The 22,403-nt window shown below is 40.8% G+C and overlaps 1 protein-coding gene across 1 annotated transcript in view; it reads right to left on the bottom strand.

The window, feature by feature from the left end:
- Positions 1-22,007, bottom strand: part of LOC137916011 (metabotropic glutamate receptor 4-like) — a gene marked incomplete at its 3' end in the record, with an annotated part of 52,385 nt that extends 30,378 nt beyond the window's left edge. The window contains exon 1 of the mRNA XM_068759135.1: positions 21,447-22,007. Within this exon, the coding sequence (XP_068615236.1) occupies positions 21,447-22,007 (561 nt within the window). The remainder of the gene's footprint in view (positions 1-21,446) is intronic.
- Between the last annotated feature and the right edge of the window lie 396 nt (positions 22,008-22,403).

Below are 22,403 nucleotides of genomic sequence, written 5' to 3'. Positions count from 1 at the left end.
CAGGTGCTGCTGCAGACCACAATCAAAGTGTTTCCAGGTTCCATTACATGCAAATCATAGACAGCACTTTACTGTTGTTTTCTTTAACTGTCCATCACAAATGTCTGACTATATGCATCAAAATCAATTCACTGGGTTCTAATGGCTGCAGTGGAAGCGGAAAAATCCAAAAATTGCATTGAGGGATAGTTGCATAGAAAAAAAAAGAGGAAAAACAATTGAAATACAAAATAATGTATATTTTTCCTATAAGTGTCAATTAGATCGGTTTCATCCTTATATCTATGTCAAGGGAGTTTAAAAAAATGTGTAATAGTGCAATAAACTGTCAGAGGAAAAGCTGATTATCTTCATTATGTGGTCAGATGACAGTTATCGCCAAGCCAATTATCCATCCGACATATCTGTCATCCTACTGGAGGACCTGCCTGCAAACCACAAGAGACATAACGCCCACATTGTAATTCATAAACCCAGTTAGTCCATTCTCCGCCTGCAGCTCAGGATTCCTCATCGGCTACAGCTTTTCTACCGACTCTGCCCGTGCTGCTTTCTTTTTGTGGTTTAACAAATAAATGACTCAATTATTGACGATCTCGGCGTTCCTTAATTATTAAAATGCGTCTATATTTGGAAGCTGCTCTGAGGTTAATGTGGGTGATATAGCAGCTAGAAGGTAAAAGGCATCTCCTGCTTAACTGTGATGCGCTGGGCGCGCTGTGTTGTGGTTCACGGCATCACAAGGTGGAATCTGGAGAAATAGCACATGTTATTATTTGCATTTATTTGTGTGTGTATGTGAGTGGGGATGACATATCCTGACATGTCAAGATTCACACTAATCTAATAATCAACACAACAGACTTCCAAACTGCCTTTGGAAAGAAACTGTCCTGAAGGCGAGAGGTTCTTGCCTTGATGCTCTTCAGTCTTCTCCCTGAAGGAAGAGGCACAAATAGTTCATTGGTGGGATTAGAGGGATCCCCCATGATCCTCATGGCCCATCTTTTGCAGGACTCAGTGTAGATGTCACTATTTGATATAAAAGTACAGCCTTTACAGGGCTTTGGGGGGGGGGGGGGGGGGGGGTCCTTTAGTCCTGCGGTCGCTCCTTCTTTGTCCTCTCTGTCCAGGTACTGCTGCCAATCTGCAGCTCTGCCTGCCCACGGCCACCGTGCGGGGTATAAAGACCAGACAAAACCAAAACCAACATTTCAGCTGAAAGAAGCAAAACACGCCACAACGATGAACAAAAAAAACTCTCAAGATTGCAGCTTTAAAATTACCTTTGAAGCTACTTCAACAAAGTGGGCAGTTTTACGAGCTAACAGGCAGCTTCTGCATTACTGGGTAGCTTCCCTAACAAGCTGGCCATACATTCGCCATAACCCAAACATCCTCTCTTTGAACTAATAGATTTGTATCAATTTAACAATCACAAAATATATATGACACTTAATGAGTGTAGAAGCCACTGATGCAACAATGCATTACGTCTTTTGAGACATCTTAACCGTAGCACATTGAAGCAGATGGAGATGCAAATTTGTGAGAGCACGGAGCACCGTGGAGCAGCCCCGATAATAGCAAACAGATGCTTGAATGGTGGATCAGTTGCATGTTGGATTTTTATCATGCACTCAGCATAACCTATCTCAACTTGAAATACATAAGTTGTCTGATTGCCTCAGCCTCCCTGACATGAGCTTTCAATCAGGCTCTTTGAGAGCAATTCCCGAGTCAGGATTTGTCATCTATATTTCCTTAGATGTTTGGAGTTCTGAGGAGCACTGAGGGACCGGTTTCATCCCACATAACCTCCTCTATTGTCTCCAGAGTTAAAAGGACATCCAGTTCTTGTCAAACACAGCCTATAAACTTAAATATCTGACTGTATCATGCAAAAGATGTTGCCTTAAAGAGAGAGTAAAATCAAACATTTGATGTTTAAACAAATCCTTAAAACTCCGGTTCTTTGATTCAAGACAGACTTTTAACCTTGTATTGAAAACACCTTTTGACTCATCTTTGATTTCTCTGTTCAAATACCAGGCTTGATAAAGCATTTCCTGTCATTGGCTACGCTATTTGTGCGTGTGCGTGTGTGTGTGCAGAGCCAGGATTGGGCAAAAGGAAACAATGAAAAAATACAGTGAACAAAAAAAATGGGAGGAAGCATAAAGTCAGTAGAGGCATGTGTGGAAAGTAGATAAGGTGAAACCAATTGACGGTTCCTGCTCTTTCCCAGTGGCAACAGTCATTTTATTGGCAAGTCAGTAAGTATGCCCAGGCCAAGAATAAGCACCCACTGGAGAAAATGCCATTGGTCACAGCAACTCATTGAAAATGGAAGTCTTAGAGCTGTGAGCTTTTCCCACGAAATCAAATTCCCTTTTTAGAGAGGTCTGGCATACTTCTAATGAGATCCCTCTATCATGCTGCAGTCAGAATTCAGCAGCAATTAACTCGTCCAGTCACTTCTGTTTGTCAGGTTGTGTCAGAAAGAACTGTTGTTTCAAAACAGTTATTTTAAATATCATCATGCATGTTGGATAAAAATGACAGTCCTTCCAATTTTGGACTATGGTATGGTGATGTCATTTACAAAAACGCTTCTTCATAAACGGGATGTCATCTATCATGCTTGCATCTGTTTTGTCACAAGAGCTCCCTTCAGCACTCACCACTGTGATCTGTACTTGCAGTACTTGCAGTACAGATCACACCGGTCCTACATCCAGGCGCCAGTTGATTTGCACGGCTGTAACGGGTTCTGAGTACGGCTGGCAATGAAACGGGGTTGACAGGTATGGAATGATGACTTCAAGCAACCTGGTTAAAGCTCTACAAGGCTTATCACTAACCAAATTTAGTTATGTTTTATCAAATGCATTCAATCTAGATAGAGAATATGCATGTTCTTAGACTTCCCACCATTTAGCCTTTCAGAATTCACAATGAACGATTTAAAAATTGCAACAGGGAGCATATGTGGAGTCTAAATTGTAGCTGTTGACAGGATTTCTGTTGTTTTTAACCCATTTAAAGTATGTGACCCAGATACATGTTTATCTTCTGTGCAACACCAGTGACAAGGATGACCATTAAAGAACTTCTTCTGGTTTTGTTGTCTGAATAATTCATGCGAGTGGTCCAGGAAATATTCAAGAACCGTCTGGATAAATCTGATTAGAGGGTCAACAATATTTATTTGGAACCGTTAGTGGCATCACTGACGACTCAGAAATAACCACATTTTCATGGTGTTTTTAAGATCAAGGTATCTTTATGAATTACAGTTATCCTGGCATCTTATTCTTGACTTAATTATGTGTGTCTCTATTTAATAACATAAATAAGTTAAAATGAGTGCAATGAGTGCAAACACCATTATTATTGCCTTTTTTAAATTTTAAAACCGAATTGATGGAATTGTCCTTACTTGAGTCGTGTTCCTGAGTTTTATCTCGGATCATTTCCTGTCTTATTTTGCAGCCCTTGCATCATGTCTTGGGCTTTCCTTTACCAGAGTTCATTGCATTCGTTTGTGTGGTTTAATATGTTCTTGTTCTTGTTTTGTCTTTGTTTTGATTCTGTATTTTGAACTGCAAATAATAATGCATATTGCCATCCATCCATCTATTCACCCACCCTCTTGTTACCAGGCCAGATGAGGCGTGTAATCCCTCCTGCAGGTTGTGCCTCCATCCTAGCATCTGAACGTCTACATTGACTGGCTTCTTTCCGCACAAAGGCACAGTAAACTCTATAGCTCCCTCCAGATGCCTGCGGTCCTCGCTTTATCTTTAAGGCTGAGTCCAACCTTCCTATAGAGAAAGTTCATTTGCCATCCGCTATCTCGTTCATTCAGAGACTACCCAGAGCTCATGAAAAAAGGTTGGAACGTAGATTAACTTATTATTCATAAGCTTTGCTTTTTGGCTCTGCGCCGGTTTTGATGGGACTATTGGTATAATGATTAAATTAACTCGTTCGCCGCCAGTCATTTTCAGAGCAGAGATTCCTCCAGCGGTTTAGGAGCATTTTGACCAATCTTTCAAGACTGACAGAATATTGTGTTCTATGACTGAAACTACCAAAAGAAAGAGTAGACTCTTCTTTCATCAGGTAAATTAAAATGTATCTACCTTTTATCTGTTCTTTGGTAGTAGAGCATAGGCTGGTTTCACCAAAAAACTGAGAAAACGAGCTTCTTGTGAAAAGATGTGTCAAGCAGAATATCGACTTTGACGCATGTCCTTTGCTTTAGTTTAGTGACACCTCAAACATATTTCCCTCTATAAAACAACAAAAACAACCGTGAGAAAAGGCTTTGGATGGTAAAATAACAATTTATTTGAAAATATATAACTATGGTTCAACATCTACATTTGGAAAGAAAAGTTTGATTTTTTTTGATAATCTTCGCATGTAACATGCAAAAATAGCAGTGCTGCCACCTACAGTTCGTCACTACGCTCCTCCAGAATAAAACATAATTGACATCTATACACATCAATGGAAGTCAACGGTTAGAATCAAATTGACATCTACAGATGCCAATTTTTTTTTTTTTTGCCTGCATTTGTGCTCAACAGTGAAAACATACATAACATCAGTCACTGTTAGAGTTCTATGCAATTTATTTTTATTGTGATGCCATTGCTATTATACAGATGCCAATTTTTACCTTACACAAAACTAACAGCACACAATCCTTTAGTCATAAAGTTGAGAAACACTTTCTGCCGTATGTTGCTTCATTCTAGGAATACATTTTTATATACTGCACACACTGAGGCTAAGCTCAGCAGCTGAACAGGCTCAAGGAGGAGATTTAATACCAGCCATGCATTCCCATAAAAAGGATTGCTCCTGTATTGTGTATGTACTAATCTCATTACAGTTCATTCAGCGCTTTGCTTCACACAACTACACCCACCAGCCCCAGTCATTTATCTCAAGGGACTGGGCAACGGGGCACTTAACTCTTCTCACCCACTCTCCTGTCAGATCCCAGTTCTGTAAAAACACAGAGATTGGTTGACCTAATGGAAAGACCATTAGAGTATAAGGCGCTCTATGATTTTTCATCTGACAGATTCTGTAAGAGCCTCACTGTGTCATAGGAGGCTTTGAAGAAATATGCCGCCGCCATAGTGTTGATGCGTTTCCAGGACAGTTGTTCCGATGTCACAAGCAATTCATGACACGTCATCTTAGTGGAATTTTCTCTGACAATGATCAGGTTTAAAGGCCTTGCTAGCGTTTGCCAATAGTAGCTGCAGGACAGCGCCATTGATCCGAAGCGTGAATGTTTTGAAATGGAAAAGATCAATCAAAAGCAAAATGGTTATCCGATTGTATGAGATCTAATAATATGACTCGGGCAAGTAGGGCGCACCGCACCGGTGTGACGATCAATCCCTCTTTCAGCTTGCTGTTTCATTGAGACACCTTATCACTGGCACTGCCTATGCAGAATGGATTAGTGTCTTTCATGTGCTGTCCAATATTACAAATATGTCCAATATTGTGAACAGAGCCACCTGGGATGTAAATAATAATCTGTGTGTCAAATTGTGGTACAAACAGATCCCTCAACGGTGTCGCGCAAACGTACCGGCAAATGAGAACGTTCAATTTTGTTGCTGTGTCTGTGTTTTTGACATCGACGATGTCTTCTGCTTTTCTCAGAGAAATGGGAGACCTTACAGATTCTGACAGTTACAGCAAAAGTGCTCTGGCTGCAGGAAGATGTTGTTGTGTTTGTGTCTTTTTTAGCACCGATAGCTGTCTGTTACAGAGAGGACATTTTGAAAGTCAAAGTCCCTGAAGGTGGCACCTTTACTCAAAGACAAAAAAAAATGCTGCTCACTTCACCAAGCAGCACGGACAGAAAGGATAATGTGTCAAATCCTTCAATCATTGTGTTCTTTTGAAACCCGCTTTAATAGCAGGGAATTTGGTTGTGCAGATAGCCTTATATAAATCTCCATTAGATATGACCCTCTTTTCCTTCCAGAGAAGCAGGGATGAGCCACCGAAATGGGCGGCTCAAAATTCCATTACCAAGATGGCTTTTGGAATGAGCTAAAAGTGGGAATGTGTGCCAAAATAATTAGGCCGACTTGGAACACAAAGGATGTGAAAATAGGGAGCTTCTGTGGAAAGGCATTTTTATATCGGTTTTTGCGAGCTGATAATAAAATAAAAAAATAAAAAATAAAAAATATGGCTGGCAGCTGTTGTCACATCCTCTGGTAAAATATGACATTTGTTAGAAATATAATCTTGTATTTTATCCATATTAACAACACCAACAATTCAATTCAGCTTTCCTTCACCCTTCTGTTCAAGCTCATTTTAGTTTTTTCACCTCACTAACTTCTGATTGTTCCAGTTATCAAAAAAATATATATATTAATCCAGAATATCTCTTCTTCCATTTCCTTCATTTTCTCGGATAACATTTGGTACAACAACACCTCTACGCCTCCCAATCGGCTTTCCTCACCTCCCACTCATACGGCGTGTATCGCTGACGGACCAAACCAATCTGACAGTGGGGTTAACAGCTCAGAGCTGGCTGGGTAAAATAGACCATGACTATCGGTACTGGAGGGGAAATGGGCTTTAAAGTTGGGCTGTTAGCTGCCTGCGTCTTCCATCTGAGCATGACTGTAGCTTATCAAGAGCCGTCTTGATAAGCTAAAGTCTTATCAAGGCACAGGTTCAACATTGAAAGGTCGTAATTCATAAGCAGCCACCATGTTGCAATCCTGGTGTTAACTATTAAAAGCCCCGTCTTTAGCCTGCTGTGATCTGCTTTTTCTAATTCATCCACATTTTGCATCCATGAAATTAACTTGGGACTCCATGCAGCCACTTTCAAACAAAAATAATAATGATCCACTCCGTCAGTCTGCCGTCTGTTCTCGCAATGCGGACTTCAAAGACACATCGGCGACATGCTGTCTGGCAATCCCTTATTTATCATGTAACTAGAACAAGAGGCAGAAGGAGTGTTTCCTCTTCTATATTTTTGGGGTCCTGGCAGAGAAAATGCCTTTGCTGTTTTGCCGCAGAGCATTCTGGGCCTTAGGGACTTGGAACAGCTTAACCGAATCTCTGATATACATACACGCACCCACACATTCATTCAGACACCCTACGTCCTCAGAGTAACACCGACACATCCGACCATTGTTTGTCACTGTCATATTTTGAGAGCGTCAGCTTAAGGGAGCATCCATGTGCAGTCGGCACTCATGCATTTTTCATGAATACTCACGGGGGTTCCTTTGAAAGAGTGCGTTCTATAGTTGTCATCAGAGTTTGGCTTTCTGTGCCTATGATATGTGGTAGAGGGCAGAAGATTACATCACCCGTGATAAAAAGAGGATGAATATGCCTGACGGAACCTTTCGAAGTAGGGCAGTTTAATTAGAAATCAGAAATAGAGGGTGAAATCTTCTCTTGAAATAAAAAGCAGCTGCTCTTCTCTTCGCGCTTGCTTTTTAAATACCCCTGCTGATGCAAGAAGGCTATTTTTTTGTTTTTTCACTCCAGAATATATGGTTCAACTCTCTGTAATGTGGATGTCTGCATCAGATGCCCTGTTCACTGTCTGACCCCCTCAGACATAGTCAGCAGAAGAAGGAAGGGGGTAACAGAGTGGAGATGATCTCATTAATCCACTACAAGATGAGAAATACTATGCTATAGAGAGGGAGGGAGGGAGGGAGGGGTTGGTGATTGGACGAAAACACATTTTGGATGGAGGAAATGCTCAATTTTCTTTTACTGTAAAACTTTTAGTGACATTTTTAAAAAGCAATCACTCTGTAAAATGTCCTACAGATAATTACCAACACTCCTTACAATTCAATTAACATGCATAAACATTTGAATTTCATGCACAGAACATTTTCAACTGTTCCATCAGTTATGTTATGTGAAGAAAAAATAGGCAAATGTGGATTTTAAGAGCCATACCTGTCAGCAAAAACATGTGTAAGTTTTCTCTGATGTTTAGGCCTTATTTTGCTGACGTACCGCACAAATGCTTGGAGGGCTGGGAGGAACTGATAGCATTTCCACCTCAGATAATTGTTACAACTGTCACAGGTAGCTGCTTTTCAGAGCAACTAACTTCTATTTAATGATCAGACACAGGCACACAAATATTTACTGCACATTTCTGCAAGAAAGTGATAAACATATCACCGTTATCACATATCACCACAAAGGAAACATGACTAGAAATAAATACAAAAAACAGCAAATAGCTCACACCTGTAACAAATGTGGCCGATCTTTATCCGTGATGCTCGGCGATGCTGACCAATCATTGAGTTAGGCATGCAAAAGAGAAACGCTTTTGCAGGGCTTCAGGTTTAAGACCTCGCTTGGCTTAGAAGTGACTACAATATACAGAAAAACCTCACTTGGGGCATATGACGTTTTTATTTGGAATATGATGACAAAGCAAGATTAAAAATATATTTCATCCTTTTTTTCGAAAAACCTTTAGTCAAGCTATGCCTTATGTTTTTGGTATTTTAGCCCAGATTGTATAAAAATTGACTTGTTGCATGTTAAAAGAGTAAAGGCTGGTATTTTCTTTTCTTTTTGACAGCAAAACGTCCACGGAGGCAGCTCATTTTTAAAAATTTCTCATGGAGTCATTTATTATTGTTTCTTAATGTCAATCAAGAAAACTGACTGTATTTACGGTCTTTAATAAGAGTGGTTTTAAACTCATTAAAGTTTCCCAGACTTGTTGTTGGGTTTGATTTATTTTTGTTTCTCAGTGCACTGGGCTGCTTTGCTCAGTTTAGCTGTTTGCTTCATGAATGAACTCATTATTTGTGCTTTCTTATTTAGGATTAGTGAGCCTGATTATTTGTTTTCTCTTCTGCCAGTAGGTCGACTTCTATTTTCATCCAACAAGCTCCATGAGCTTTAAGCCCCGTTCGTCGGATGGAGGAAGAAAATCTAACTTAAAATGTTTCATAAATCACAGTTCAGAGGTGGAAAAAATGCGAGAGGGAAGTTAAGATATTAAAAAACTGAGTATTATCTGTGAGATTTCCAGTTGTAAACTTCATCCTGTTTTATGCTGAAAGAATATTGTATAATGCATAAAACTCTGACTTTGTTTTCATCAGTATTTACAACACACTGGAGAAGTAAATGATTCCTGATTCCAGGGTTTGAATTCTTGCTTTGCATCTTACATATCAGTCGGCAGTATCGTTGGGCGCAGGTTAGAAACATAAAAGCGAAATATGCATGGCTCCAGTATTGTGTGACCGGTAAGCTATCTCATAACAACATTAGTCGGTGAAAAAACTGCTGACAGGAAAATAAAACCCTCTTGCTCTGTCGGAATTAATTGAACACTTTTTAACTGATGCATTATTTAGAAAACAGATTAAATGATGAAATGAACACAGAATAGACGAATAAACAAGTTGAAGATGGATGCAAAAACATTCTGCTTCTAAAACGTAGCTTCTCTGCACACCGCTGTACATAGCTGTAAATTCGCCTCTCGTCTAATCAGTGCATTCCCGTTGTTTCTCGACTGGTGCAACCTCATCAGAATGCCTACGCTTTAGTTTGGAATGGTTTTGCTCTTGGTTGCGTCATGCTGCAGCACTCCTCAGACGTCTTCTCGCTGTGCACTGAACTGCACGCTGTGATTGTGTGTGTTTGACAATCTGATGATCCTAAATGTGCTTCTTATAATATTCCCAAAACTTCAATTGAACCTTAGTAGAGATGCCGTTATGGTACTTTTACATCATCAAATTACAGTTTAAACTTGGTTTAGAATATTTTCTCAAGAGCTTAAAAATGAATGTAGGATTTATGAAATGTATTCTGTGCAGTCTGAGCATTGAAACTATCACACTAAGAGCATAATAACATTTATTTATGCAGCCTTTTTCAAAACAACTTTACAAAGTGCTTCATTACAAGGCAAAAAATGATTGTACATAAAAAAAAAGAAAAATACAGAAATGTCAGAGGCCACTGATTTTAAATAAATTAAGTAAGACATGGAAATGCATATATATACTGAATGTGTGTGTATCATATTTGTAAATAACTAGATATAAATGTATTAAATAATACATCTCTGAATATATAATTAAGAAGCGATTTACAAGATGTCAATGGTTTTGCTCGTCTCAGATCTCCAAATGGATCCTCTTGAGTCCTGAGGATCTGAGGCTGTTCCTTGACCCGATACTACAAAATAACCGGGAGCTGAACTAAGACGGTCTTTGAAAGTAGAATCTTAAAATCATTTCAATAAATGACTGGTAACCATATTTATGCAATAGTGTATGTAATAAGTCATAAATAATTATCTTAGTAAAATTATTTGTAAGTTAGAGGATACATTTTGGAGTCGTAGCGATGTGAACTAGCCTGCCGTTGGACAGTCGTCCACTATGGGGCAATCAGACCTGCACATAGACACGGAAGAAGGTTTCAATGTAACGGATCCATATCACCCTGCTTCCATATTCATAAAGTTCACTGCGAGAGGAAAATAATAAAATGGCTAAACGGAAGCCGAAAGCACGATGCTATAAATCCTTTGTTCTAAGGGTGATGTGGCCTCTTGGTTTCTCCCTCCCTCTTGCGTTATCGTCCTGGGACGATAACGTTCATGGGACAGGCGGAACGAGGTGAGGTCCTGATGGAGACCGATTTCCTCCACCTTGTCATTTTGATGCCGTGTATGTTTCAAGGCTTTATCTGTGGGCCTTGAAAGTGTTTCCATTTTTCCTCTGATCAAACACATTCACAATAATGTTAAAATAAATTCCTGTTTGATGCTTGACTGTGTGCTGACGCTCAGCTATATGGGGGTTTTAATCAGTCCTGTGAGAATTAGTTGAGTTGATTCAACTGAATTTTGCAGCTTTCTCCAGCTGGATCACTTATTGTATTGTATTTAGCATTTACAAAATATCAAGTGCATTTTTAATTACGACATCTTACAGCATGTCCAGTATGAAAACTGTGTTAATTAATTAACAGCATGTGCGTGCATGTGTGTGTGCATGTGTTGTGTGTAAATAGTCAATAATGCAAAAATAAAAAATAACTACCGTAAATAGGCAATGCAAATTGTATAATATTAGTAATAATGCAGCAACTTTATTGAAGGTGGAAGGGTTGTCATGGCAACCATGGAAATCATTTTACAGAGTATATTTGACCAAGGACAGCTTTCTCTAAATGTGTAGTGAAGATAAGTGTTTTCTTACTTTACATGCATGGTGATGAAATGAACTTCAGCGGCTCCGTACAAACGTAATGATAATAACACAGCCAAGTTTAATTCAGTGGTCAGAGGTTTGGGTCAATCAAAATATCGAGGATACAAGTTGAACTTTACTCAGTACAAACAACCCAAGTTTGTGGTGCTGTCAAATTTACTTTTCCTGACAACTGTGTGCAACAATATGAAACATTTATTCAAATTATTCTGTAATTGACACAAAAAAAACACCATTATTGATACTCTGTCATAATTTTTTGTTTTAATTCAATATAAAAAAGGTGCAAATGAATGCCTAATAACACAGTTGATATCTTTAGAGCAGAACCAAATCAGTATGAGCTGCAGAACTCTGGGTCTCGCTCTCCCTCCTCTTTAACTGTGTCCTAAATTATCTGACTGTTTTTAATTACAGAGGAAGAGCAAGAGGAAACAGTTTCCATTTATTTATTGTTCAGATGACTACAGAGCTGTCCACAGCAGGCTGGACTGTAGTCTGTCTGTTGATCTGTCTCGTCCAATCCCGTGCATGCATAAACATGACACAGCGCTACGTCTCTCGCAGCGATAGCAGAGCTGTGACAGTCACTGTGATTCAGACAGCAAGAAAAGCAGCGAGCTGTGTCGAGGAAACAGCTTGTTGAAAGATACGTTGATTCTGGGCAAAGATGATAGGCTGCAACAGACTTGTTTACTCGTTCCTCTCACTGAATCCAGAATTGACTGTTTCATGCCATGCTAATGCCAATTGAAGCACTTTTGTTGTCCTAACAAATAACAACAACAACAACGTGACATGGACTTGGACCCGTTAGTGAGGGAATATCTTCATGCAAACTTTTCGCATGGAATTTGGAAAGACTAAATTTCATTCCATTGTGATTAGTTTGTTACTAACACTGATGCCGCCTCCAATTTTAGAGTCAAATATACGAGCAATAACAGTTTTAACAGCTCATTTAGCCTCAAAATACATTTTGATGTCTAAACGTATTTTGAATGGCTCAACCTTTCAAAAAAGTAGAGCTATAATAAACATTAGATAGTAAAATAATGTCAAGGCATCTACATAAACATGCATCTCTTTGCTCTGGATGCTGAAGATAAAGGATGGAGGGACCCAGAGTCAAATTCAATTGCCAAAAACACCTGCGTCGTCTTTCAAGCCCCATCGGGTTGAAGTCACCTGAAACAGCTCGCAGGACATTGGTCAGAATGAATCAGACAGAACTACATTAGCTGGTTAAGATAATTGCTTTATCATTTATGATTTTCTGTTATTCTGTATTACCGTGCAAATCTTATGAGTCAAGCTTGTGTGTTGAACTTTTACTTGTGCCTCCGTCTATGCATTCTGGGGTGTCCCTTCATACCCAGATTGGGTTTGTTATGTCAGCAGAGCCACGAAAGCCTCAGCTGTGATCTGCATTTGCCTGCATGCAGCATCTCAGCCCGAGGCATTTTTTATGGGAGGATGGTCTCATAGACCTCTTCATCGAGAGCATATGTGTCTAATGGTCGCTCTCATGCATCGCTGCCGAATATTGTCAGTCTGAGAAAACTAGGTGGAGAATTAGAAGCAGGGCTGGACGTGTTGACAAATGCTCTTGGACAATTCCCAGCAGGTCCCGTGGCCTTTTCACGAATCAACATTACAGACACACAGCTCGGACACAATTAACCGCATATTCAAGCATGCCCACGCCACTTGCACATGCGCGATCAGGCGCTGACAGGAAGGGCAAACACAGGGAGGGTTTGTTTGCAGTTTCTCTGCTGTGTTTGACATTTGTAGAATTCAGTGTCAGACTGACGATCACTATAGGTCAAACCCAAATGCCTTGTGTCCAACATGCCTGATAAACAAGTGTGCCTAATTAAATAATGACTCACTCCATACGTCCGGTTTCTCAACCCACACGCCAGACAATTAAGCCATGTGTATCCGGAGCGACCATGTCGACGCCCATAACAAAACATTTGCATCTCATGTTTATTTCGGTGCTCACATTTGTGAAGTAGCTGTAAAGGTATAAATGATTAGATGTGAATTTCAGGAAAAACCAGCAGGTGAAGAGGACCTGCTTCGTTTATTTGAACAGGCCTCAATCAATATGCAAATGAGACTGTAAGGGAATTCCTGCATTTATTTAGAGATAATAGTGGGAGTGGAAATGCATATTTCCAGAATGAGTGAAATTTATTCAAGGAAATTAGGTCAAAAGAATGCTTGTGCAATTTTCTGTTTCTGTGCCAACACACAGGAAGTTAAATCCATGCCAGGATTTTACTTCCCGCTGTGCTGCGGTGAATCTGACGTTACAGCATCTCGACAATCGATCTGTGTTGTTCAGCAGAGCTGCTAGACAGGAAGTCTTCATGCTTCCCATAGACAGCTGATTACATTTTGTGGCCACAGCCTGGCCTTATCCCTCCCTGTCTGACACCAGTCCATTGCAGTACTCAGATCAGCAAGGCAGCTGTAATCGCCTGTTTGGGTGTTGTGGGAATGATAAGGATCGAAGGAGCCTCCAAAGATTCATCTGACCATCAAAGATCAATAACTTCATCTTGTCCAAGAACAAAACCATTTCGACCTTTGGCCCGTCAACAGATACATTAGGGCAGGTTGCAATATGGACCTTCCACAATAAGTTGGCAGCTCGTATCACATGTGCAGTATGATTAAGTAATTTAAAACAGAGAGAGATAGAGATCACCACAGCTACAGGCAGCGCATCAACAAAATGTAAATACTCCTGATTCATTCAACATGGCATCATTACATGTTTAAAATGGACATTTCACTTTTTACAACTGAGATTGGTTTAGACCTGGTTGAAACTGTAATCTGTAATCTGTTTGTGTTTTATCAAGAATAGTATTTAAAAAAAAACAATTTTCTTCACAAGAGCTGATAACAGTCTATTAATTGTTAAAACGTCTCACGTGCTAAAATGTTGCCTTGTCAGATATCAGTATTGCATTATGATATATACTGTTGTAATGTTATTCCCACTGGGATCAATAAAGTATTCTGATTATATATCATTTTACAGTCCATCCATCCAGCCACTTTCTTCCGTCTTGTTATTTATATCTCTCACATCAACACCAACAGTCACAAATTTAACCGCAATCAAACTCGGAGCCTCTGTTAATATGTATTATCAATATAAAGTATTTAAAACTGAAGCATCCAGATTTGTATGAAAAGTGCACTTGAGCACCGAAAGGAAACACACAAGAATAAAGTGAGGGGTAGAGATGAAAATGGCGAGGTGAGGACCAGCTGTAATGAGTTGGTGCTGTTTCATCTTAATGCTACACACCTCACAGAATGTGTCCACCGACATTACACAGAAGCACCCAGGCTTTCAGAAACCATTAGACTTTGTTTGGTCATCAACAAAGAAAACTGGTCCAAGAGTTTCATCTGGAAAACTGACTCTCACATTTAATCGGGACAACTTATTGCATGAAATAAAAGTACTAGATGTAAACCAAGAAAGAAAGCAAGTCTTTAATGGCTTCATAGTGGAGCGGTCAGAGATAACTGTATTGCCACCGCTTCACTGAATGAATGGGTTTGCGTGAAGCGAGATGTGGGTTGATTCTAGTTTATCTTGATTTAGCTGTCATTTCCGCACATGAGCTGCCAAATCAATAGCGACAGAGGGCCTTCATTCTCCTGCGTCACTGGAGGGTTTTATTGAGCTATAAAACCCCTCAGAACAAGGCGAGATGAAGCGTAAAATTTCATGACATAAGTCTGATTTTTCTTGTTTGAAGAATTTTGGCACAACAAGGCAAAATGGCCCGGAATGTGCCATATAATATGTGAGGGCTGACCACTGTGAAAGAAATCATTACCTTTGCTGTACATAAGGTCAAAAGAGAGCAGCCACAGCATGGGAGTGCTTTAAGCAGCCAAGCAGTGATGAAAGTCAGGACAGAGGAAATGAAAATGTTCCATATAAATAAAAACAATGGCTGTCAAATTAAAAAGAAAAAGATTTTTCCCTTTCAGAAAAATACAACATGGGTAGATGTACAGTTTATGAAGCAATATTAACACCCTACCCTTCTTTTTTTTTTTTTATCCCCAGTGGAATTCTATCAGAGTGGAAATTGTAAAATTAATTGAAAAGCAGGCATTTGCTTTTGATTGTGCTCCCTGCAGCAGCCTCTGCTCAGGTTATTGCTTGATTCCAATGAGGTTGTGCTCATAGCCCAACAGCTAAAAGATTAGATTAAAACCTGACAAGAAAGGTGTGGCTCATTGTGTTGAGCCCAATGGTAATAAAGATGTCAAACAGACAGTCACACAAGTTGTATATAAATCACAACGTCAAAGATAAACTGCTGTTCTGTCTTATTGACCAAAGATCGACTGTGAGTTCCCGGCAATGACTCTGTACAGAGAAGAATTAAAATGTTTTAGGCTTACATTAACTGTACCCATAATATTCTGAAATTACCCAACTGATCTCTAGCTAAAAGATGAATGGATAAATGGAGGGACATCACTGTTAATTCACTCATAGTGGTTGAAGCAAGCAGATGGTGAGCAGCTGCAGAATGGGTGGAGTCGCTCAGAAACTGTAAGATAAGACGTTTGGCTTCAGCTACAAGCTTCTGCTTCAGATGAGATACTGACCTTTACTATAACAAGCTGTCCAATAATTGCAGCTTTACTAAAAATAAAATTTTCCCATGGGGTATGAATGGATTTCTCGGAAAAGGAAACTGATCACGAAGTGTTTGGACTTGGTTTTGCACCCAAATTAATTTATTTTTTCATAACAGCGCTACACAATGCTGAAGCTATTTTATCTCCATTATTGTGGGCCACAATACTTGGAATAACAGAGAGTATACGCCTAATTTGTAGTCTATAGAATTTCTTTTTATTATTATGCAGCACTGTGCATTATTTACAAGCTTTTACTGGCAATGCTTTCAAAGAATTCATGAAAAAGTAAAGCTAAGAGAGGGCAGCTCATGGCAATCTGTAAATAGCGGTCTGCTTATCAGCACTAAATACAGTTTTCTTTACTTTTTGCTGGCTTTTTTTTTTTTTGAGAGAGAAACTTGAGAAATGAGGTTTCAGACATATTAAACTGACCAATACTAATTGCAGCAATTTCATTCTTGAGTAGTAAAAGCTCAGGTTAAATGCAAACGTAAAAACATGTATGCTTTTATTTTGTTAATGCATTACAGTAACTCGCTAGGTCAGCATAAACAAAAGCATGAGCTAAGAGTGACGGGAGTGGTCGGATGGCTTGGATGCTTTGGTCTTGCACAAAATATCACACTTCCATTTCTGTTCCACTGAGCAGCACATTTTTAGAGGATACTGTGCTCTCTCTTACAAAAAAAAAACAATTTCAGTGACTTTCCAATTCTTTGTCTGGTCAGTGGCAAACTGTAATGAGCACGGAGCGGCTAAGATGCTTCCCAGTGAGCTTGAAAGGCTCGTCCACTTTGACCCGGGAATTAAAGGCTCAAAGTGGACGAGCCTATAATTCCCAGGGCACTCCCTCTGTTGTTTGTCTCATGTATCACAGAATGAAACACTTTATATAAAATAAAATAGTCTTCTCGCCCACCTGGGCGGAATGGTGTCGCCATCAAGCCCCGATCACTACTGGTTCTTCCTTCAGCCCTTGGTATTTCTCGAGCTTTTCGTGTCATATATGTATATATTCCACTGTGTCACTAATAGCCATTAAAAAGCATCATTTGCGTTCTACGTGAGGCGTCTCAACCTCTTGAACACATCTGCTGCTCGGATGAATAATGCAATCACCTGACATGTCTCCTCTATGATCATCAATCATTCCCCCCCCCCCCCCAAATGCTTGTAACTGTGGCTCCCACGTCTCAGGGAGCTACACCGCAATGCTCTGGAGCTGCGGCTCTTCGCACCGGTGGTACATGCGGTTGAGTAAAATATTCATCAAGCAGTTCTGGACCGCATCTGTATGCAGCCGACTGCTGGAGAAACACATTTAACTAAAACCTGTTAACTAAACCAGGTGTGACTTGAGCAGGGTTTAAAAGTGCTGCTCAGATGTGCCTGATTGCTTTTGTGCATGCTTGTGTTCCTGCATGTGAAGTGTTTATATGCAAGTTCTGCGTCTTGGACTGGTGCAATTGTGTGCAGCTGTAGTAGCATACAGCAATAATCCACCTGTCTTCTGAGTATGCTGAGTTTGTACAGTCTGCCTAGCGGCCACAATGCTAGTGAACTGTCGTGTCATGCTGGAGCAGTGTGTGCTGTAACATTTTGGGACTGCCTGCAGGTGCATCGTGACTCGAAGAACCGGATAGCCTTAAACTGCCAAACACGACTTTCCATTAAAGGCTTACTGTTTAATCTATAGAACTGACCAGGAGTACCTTTCTCTTTTTTGGTTGTTGTAATGACTGTTTTTCAATTAGAGCCGATGCCGGAGACTCCAATTGTCTGCTGTGGAAAGTGATTTTCAATAGTTCCGCTCGGACGCTGAAGTGATAGTAGCTGGAGATGAACTGGAAAATCTACCCTTTTTTTTTTATTTTCTCGACCTGCCAACTGACTGAAGTCGCCGGAATATAAAAAGGCAAAAGAAGAGAATGCTAATATATACATTAAGGATAAAGGGAGAGGAGATCAGAGAAATTCTAATTAAATATAGCGACACCGCTTGTGTGCAATAAGGACGAGGGGACAGGTCCCGAGTTAATAAGAGGGATATGAGGCTTCAATTAGAGAGTGGGATCAAGGACGCGCTGCAGAAGAGTCTCATTACAGAGGCTTGCAAGGAATCCGACCGGTGCAAGCTCTAAACGTGAATGTAGTTCATGTGTGAAGCTGAAAGAGCTAAAGACTATGTGCAAATGAAATTATGTTATTGTTTTTAGTTTATTATGATGCTTAGGAAATTAGCCTACATATATCAGAAAATAAAAGAAATGTTCTGTCACTGGGTTCATTAAAAGCAACACTGGAGGAAAAATCTCATGCGGTTAATAAACCTTCAATCAAAGGGCTTATCAGATCATACGCATACATAATAATGTTACAGAACCATATACTGTAATGACGCTCTAGCAAAGCCTCCGTCAGAGGGACCCTTACATTACATTACACTTGCCCACTTTCACATCAGCCGGTCACATCAAACGCAGTGACACACCTACATAGTCTGTCTTTTTCTAATCTGATCGGACTCTCTCTGTACCTCTAGTTCATTTGTGTCCACCCGCGACCTCCCCATCAGGACCCAGTCTTCACAGATCCACCACATTTATCATTTCCTCAGTTTTCAGCAGCGTGATTGGCCACCACCTCCACCACCTGTGTCTGAGCTCCATCAGGGAATCTATCTTGCCGCTGCACAGGGTGGCGTTTTCAATCACAATCTCCCAGAGGCATCCAAGCGCAGAAGATTGTCTGACGGACCAATTATTACTCATCATCTTTTGTAATAAACAACTATCTGCCCCTCGTTCACTCGTCTGTCCTGACTGAGATAAATTCTAGCAGTTGGGTGGATTAGATTTACTGTTGCACAATAAAACCCCCTTTTTGGATTGACACTTGATGATGTTTATGTGTGGTTGGACAAATCTTGCCTTTAGTCATTTAGGACAGGGTGAAGTGGAGAAGGTTGATTTGCTGTGGCGGCCCCTGACGGGACAAACCGTAAGACAAAGAAGACTTTTAAGAATATTCAGTCATGTTTTGTGCTGAATGTCAGCATACTGGCCATACTTACATGTCGCGTTGCATGATTTATAAAGTAATATGAACAAGATAGAACTCTTCAGTTAATTAGTGTCCTTGACTTAGTTCGCTAAAAACCTCCCGACACACTACAGAGCATCTCTCCTGCGTGGCGATGATGTGGACCAGCGTTCAAAAATAGACAAGTACAGTCAGATCTGAAAGCATCAGAGGGAGAATAGATAGGAGAAAAACAGGACATCAGCACCTTCTCCTTTCTGTGTCTGCAGCTGCAACAGCTGGTTGTTTTAGCACTGACTAATCCACAAAGTCCTAGCTTCCCCAGATACAAGGTAACATCTTCAAAGTAACAACTGAAGACGGTTTCCTGTCGCTGTACCGCTTTTTCTGTATTTCCATACTCACTACACCGGCTGGGTCATTTCAAGAAAACGCTTGGAGAAGTGTTTAAACCTAGTCTGTTGTCATCCTATGCGGGAAAAGAAAAACATAATCCCTCATTACTAAATGTAAAGAAGCTACCCCTTGGCCAACTCCAGTGAAAGTTATTTTTCTATGCATTAATCTATCCCATCTTCTCAGATCCTCCTCCTGCAATCCGTTCATTCCCGTCACCTGCAACTAATCTCCCATCAACTCTAATTAGTCTCTGTTCATGCCTCACTGCCAGATTATTAGTGATGATTCCTACTTTACAACGATCCAAATTGACCTCCCGTGTTTCAACCCTGCTTGATTCCTGGATTCCGTCTGTTTGCCTACCATTTTGGATCCGTCTGCTGGTCTATTTCTGATTACCCGGTTTGTGGCCTGTACCTGATTTTTGGAACTGCATCATTGCCTGCCCCTATCCTGATTGTCCTGCTGTTTTGGACTGATTACCCAGTAAAGAACAATAAAGCTCAGTGTCTGGATTTCCCTTCTACTGTTGTGCGTTTGGGTTCTTACCTGCCTTGGTCCATGACAGTGCTTGCAGTTTGAATAAGTGGCATTGTCTTTCATGAGAGCTTCTTATAACTGACGATGCCATTTGACAAATAAATCAAATAAAACAGTATCTATGGAATGCTATGTTGGCATTCATAGTGTGTTAAAATGCAACAATGATGCATTATTGGTACACCGACAGACGCACAATCCTTGTAACACTACAGATGCTACAGCACATTCAATATCGGGGCTCTTATGGATCCAGTCACATGCGATCGCAAACTGGAGGATGATTGGTGGACATGTAATCGATTATATCTACCTATATTCAATTATTAGCACCTCAGCAATTTACTCGTGGCATACTTTAATAGTATCGTTCATTGTCACTGAATGTGTTGGGTATAGTCAATCTCTAGTTTATAAACCAATCAAGCGCATCAATAAGACTCGTAGGAACGAATTGACTAATTTATCATTTGTTTGGTTTGATAAATAGCCCTGTGTGCTTATCAATGATATGAACGCAGCATAAAACACTTTGGATACACCCCCCCCCCCCCCCCCCCATAATATAGATCGCCTCATCATAGAGGGTTTACTTAAATAATTTACCAATGGGGGAAATATTTTTACACTTAAACTGCATCATGCATCATTTCAAATGCACACACACACAACTGCACGCCCACAGGGGGTACACATGCTCTGGAGAGAATGTATAGTGTTTAAATGGACATAACACTGGTAACAGTTTGAGGGGATTGGTGCCCCGGTCCCCAAATATGAGGGACTGAGCTAATGTCGCCCCCCTCTAATGTGTGTGGGATTCCTCAGTCTTAGCAAGCATACAATATGCAGTCTACTGCAGGGCATGAAATAATTCCAAACACGTAGTAGTACTTTTTAACAAGTCAAAGAAAGGTGTATTACTTTTCAGCGTTTCAGTGAGCTGAGCAGCAAATAGCTTTCACACTTTCAATAAAGTAGAGAGAGCTCTGATGCTTTCCATGGGTGGCTGGAGAGAAAATAAAATGTGTTAAATGACTCAGAAATTGTCCAAATGTACATAACCAAAATTTTTAAAAATATTCGTATTAAAAAACAAAAAGGTTATGGGGTCAAATTGAAATGCAACATTCCAATTCATCATCTGTGTTGCACGACAGTCAGCACTGATGAGCAGCTGATTCCTGCAAGGCAATAGTGATGGGACGCACCCAGGGACCGCCTCGCTGGACTTGTGAAAAACACTCGATGTTTGCTAGCAGACGTCGATCTCTCACACTGTCCAGCAGCGCCAGTTGTTTTGCAGTTATGAATTATTCAAACATACAAGTATGTGGATCAATAAAGTGGGAACATCGCAAATCACGGATTCCAGTTTCGTACATAATCAACTGCAGCGCCGCTCCGTCCGAATTTCATACATGCTCAGAAACCCTTAGTGAAAGTGTGCTGTTTTCTGACCTTGAACAGGCGGAGTATGTTGGCCACCATGATGGAGACGGAGCTGGAGGAGGCCCCGATGACGCCCACCACCCGCTCAGGTTTGGTGATGATTGGCGAGCCCCCGCCCAGGCACTTTACATCTGTTCCATCCTTCTCGATCAGTGCTTGCACGAAGGTGAGCGACTGCTCCAGGGCATGAGTGTCCCTGGAGCAGGTGTCCAGGACGCGTGCCCCCAGCGTGATGTTCGGCAACAGATTATTGTCATTATTGATGCGGTCAAGGGCAAACAGCATGGCTTCTAATCTGTGTATGCCCTTCTCCTTCTTCAGCTCCCCGCATGGCTTCCCATCGTGGCCCCTGGCGTGCACTGGGAAGAGTCCACCTAAGGAGATGTCCCCATCAATGCGGATGGAGTTCAGATGTGTGTGTCCAGGCCCTTTGGGTTTCGCAGCTTGAGCAGCCTTCAGAGAGCCGTAGAGAAGCAGCAGCAGCGGCACAATCAGGCCGCTGCGGTGACAGCCGGTCCGATCCGGTCTGTACACCGTGGACAGGAACATGACCATGGCTGGGGTAGGCATGCACTCGACACAGCCAAACCCGGCGATGAGAAAACAACAGAAGCCAGGTATTGTTTTAAAAAGGGGCACAGGGTTAATTACTGCCACGGAAAAGACTTCCTCTCATGTCTCCACTCTCCCAGGCATCCTTTTCATCGGGAACGCTAGTCTTTTCTGATTCTTTTACAGGATGCAAACCTGTTCTCTTCTCCTATTTCACTCCCTCATTCCATAGTTTTGGGCTGCTGCTTCGGTGTTTGCTATTATTCATATACTTGCCAATGGAAATCTTTGGCATTACAAAGCACAAAGGTGAACGATAAGCTCTTACTTTCTGCCCCCCCACCCTCTTTCTCTCTCGCTATGTGTTTCTTTCCTTTCCACCTCAATCAGAAGTTTTTAATCTCCCCTGTTCCC

The sequence above is a fragment of the Brachionichthys hirsutus genome, unplaced genomic scaffold, assembly GCF_040956055.1.
Source record: "Brachionichthys hirsutus isolate HB-005 unplaced genomic scaffold, CSIRO-AGI_Bhir_v1 contig_1442, whole genome shotgun sequence".
Classification (NCBI taxonomy): Eukaryota; Metazoa; Chordata; class Actinopteri; order Lophiiformes; family Brachionichthyidae; genus Brachionichthys; species Brachionichthys hirsutus.
Note: the sequence above shows the minus strand (reverse complement) of the source record. Positions and strands in the feature narration are given on the sequence as shown.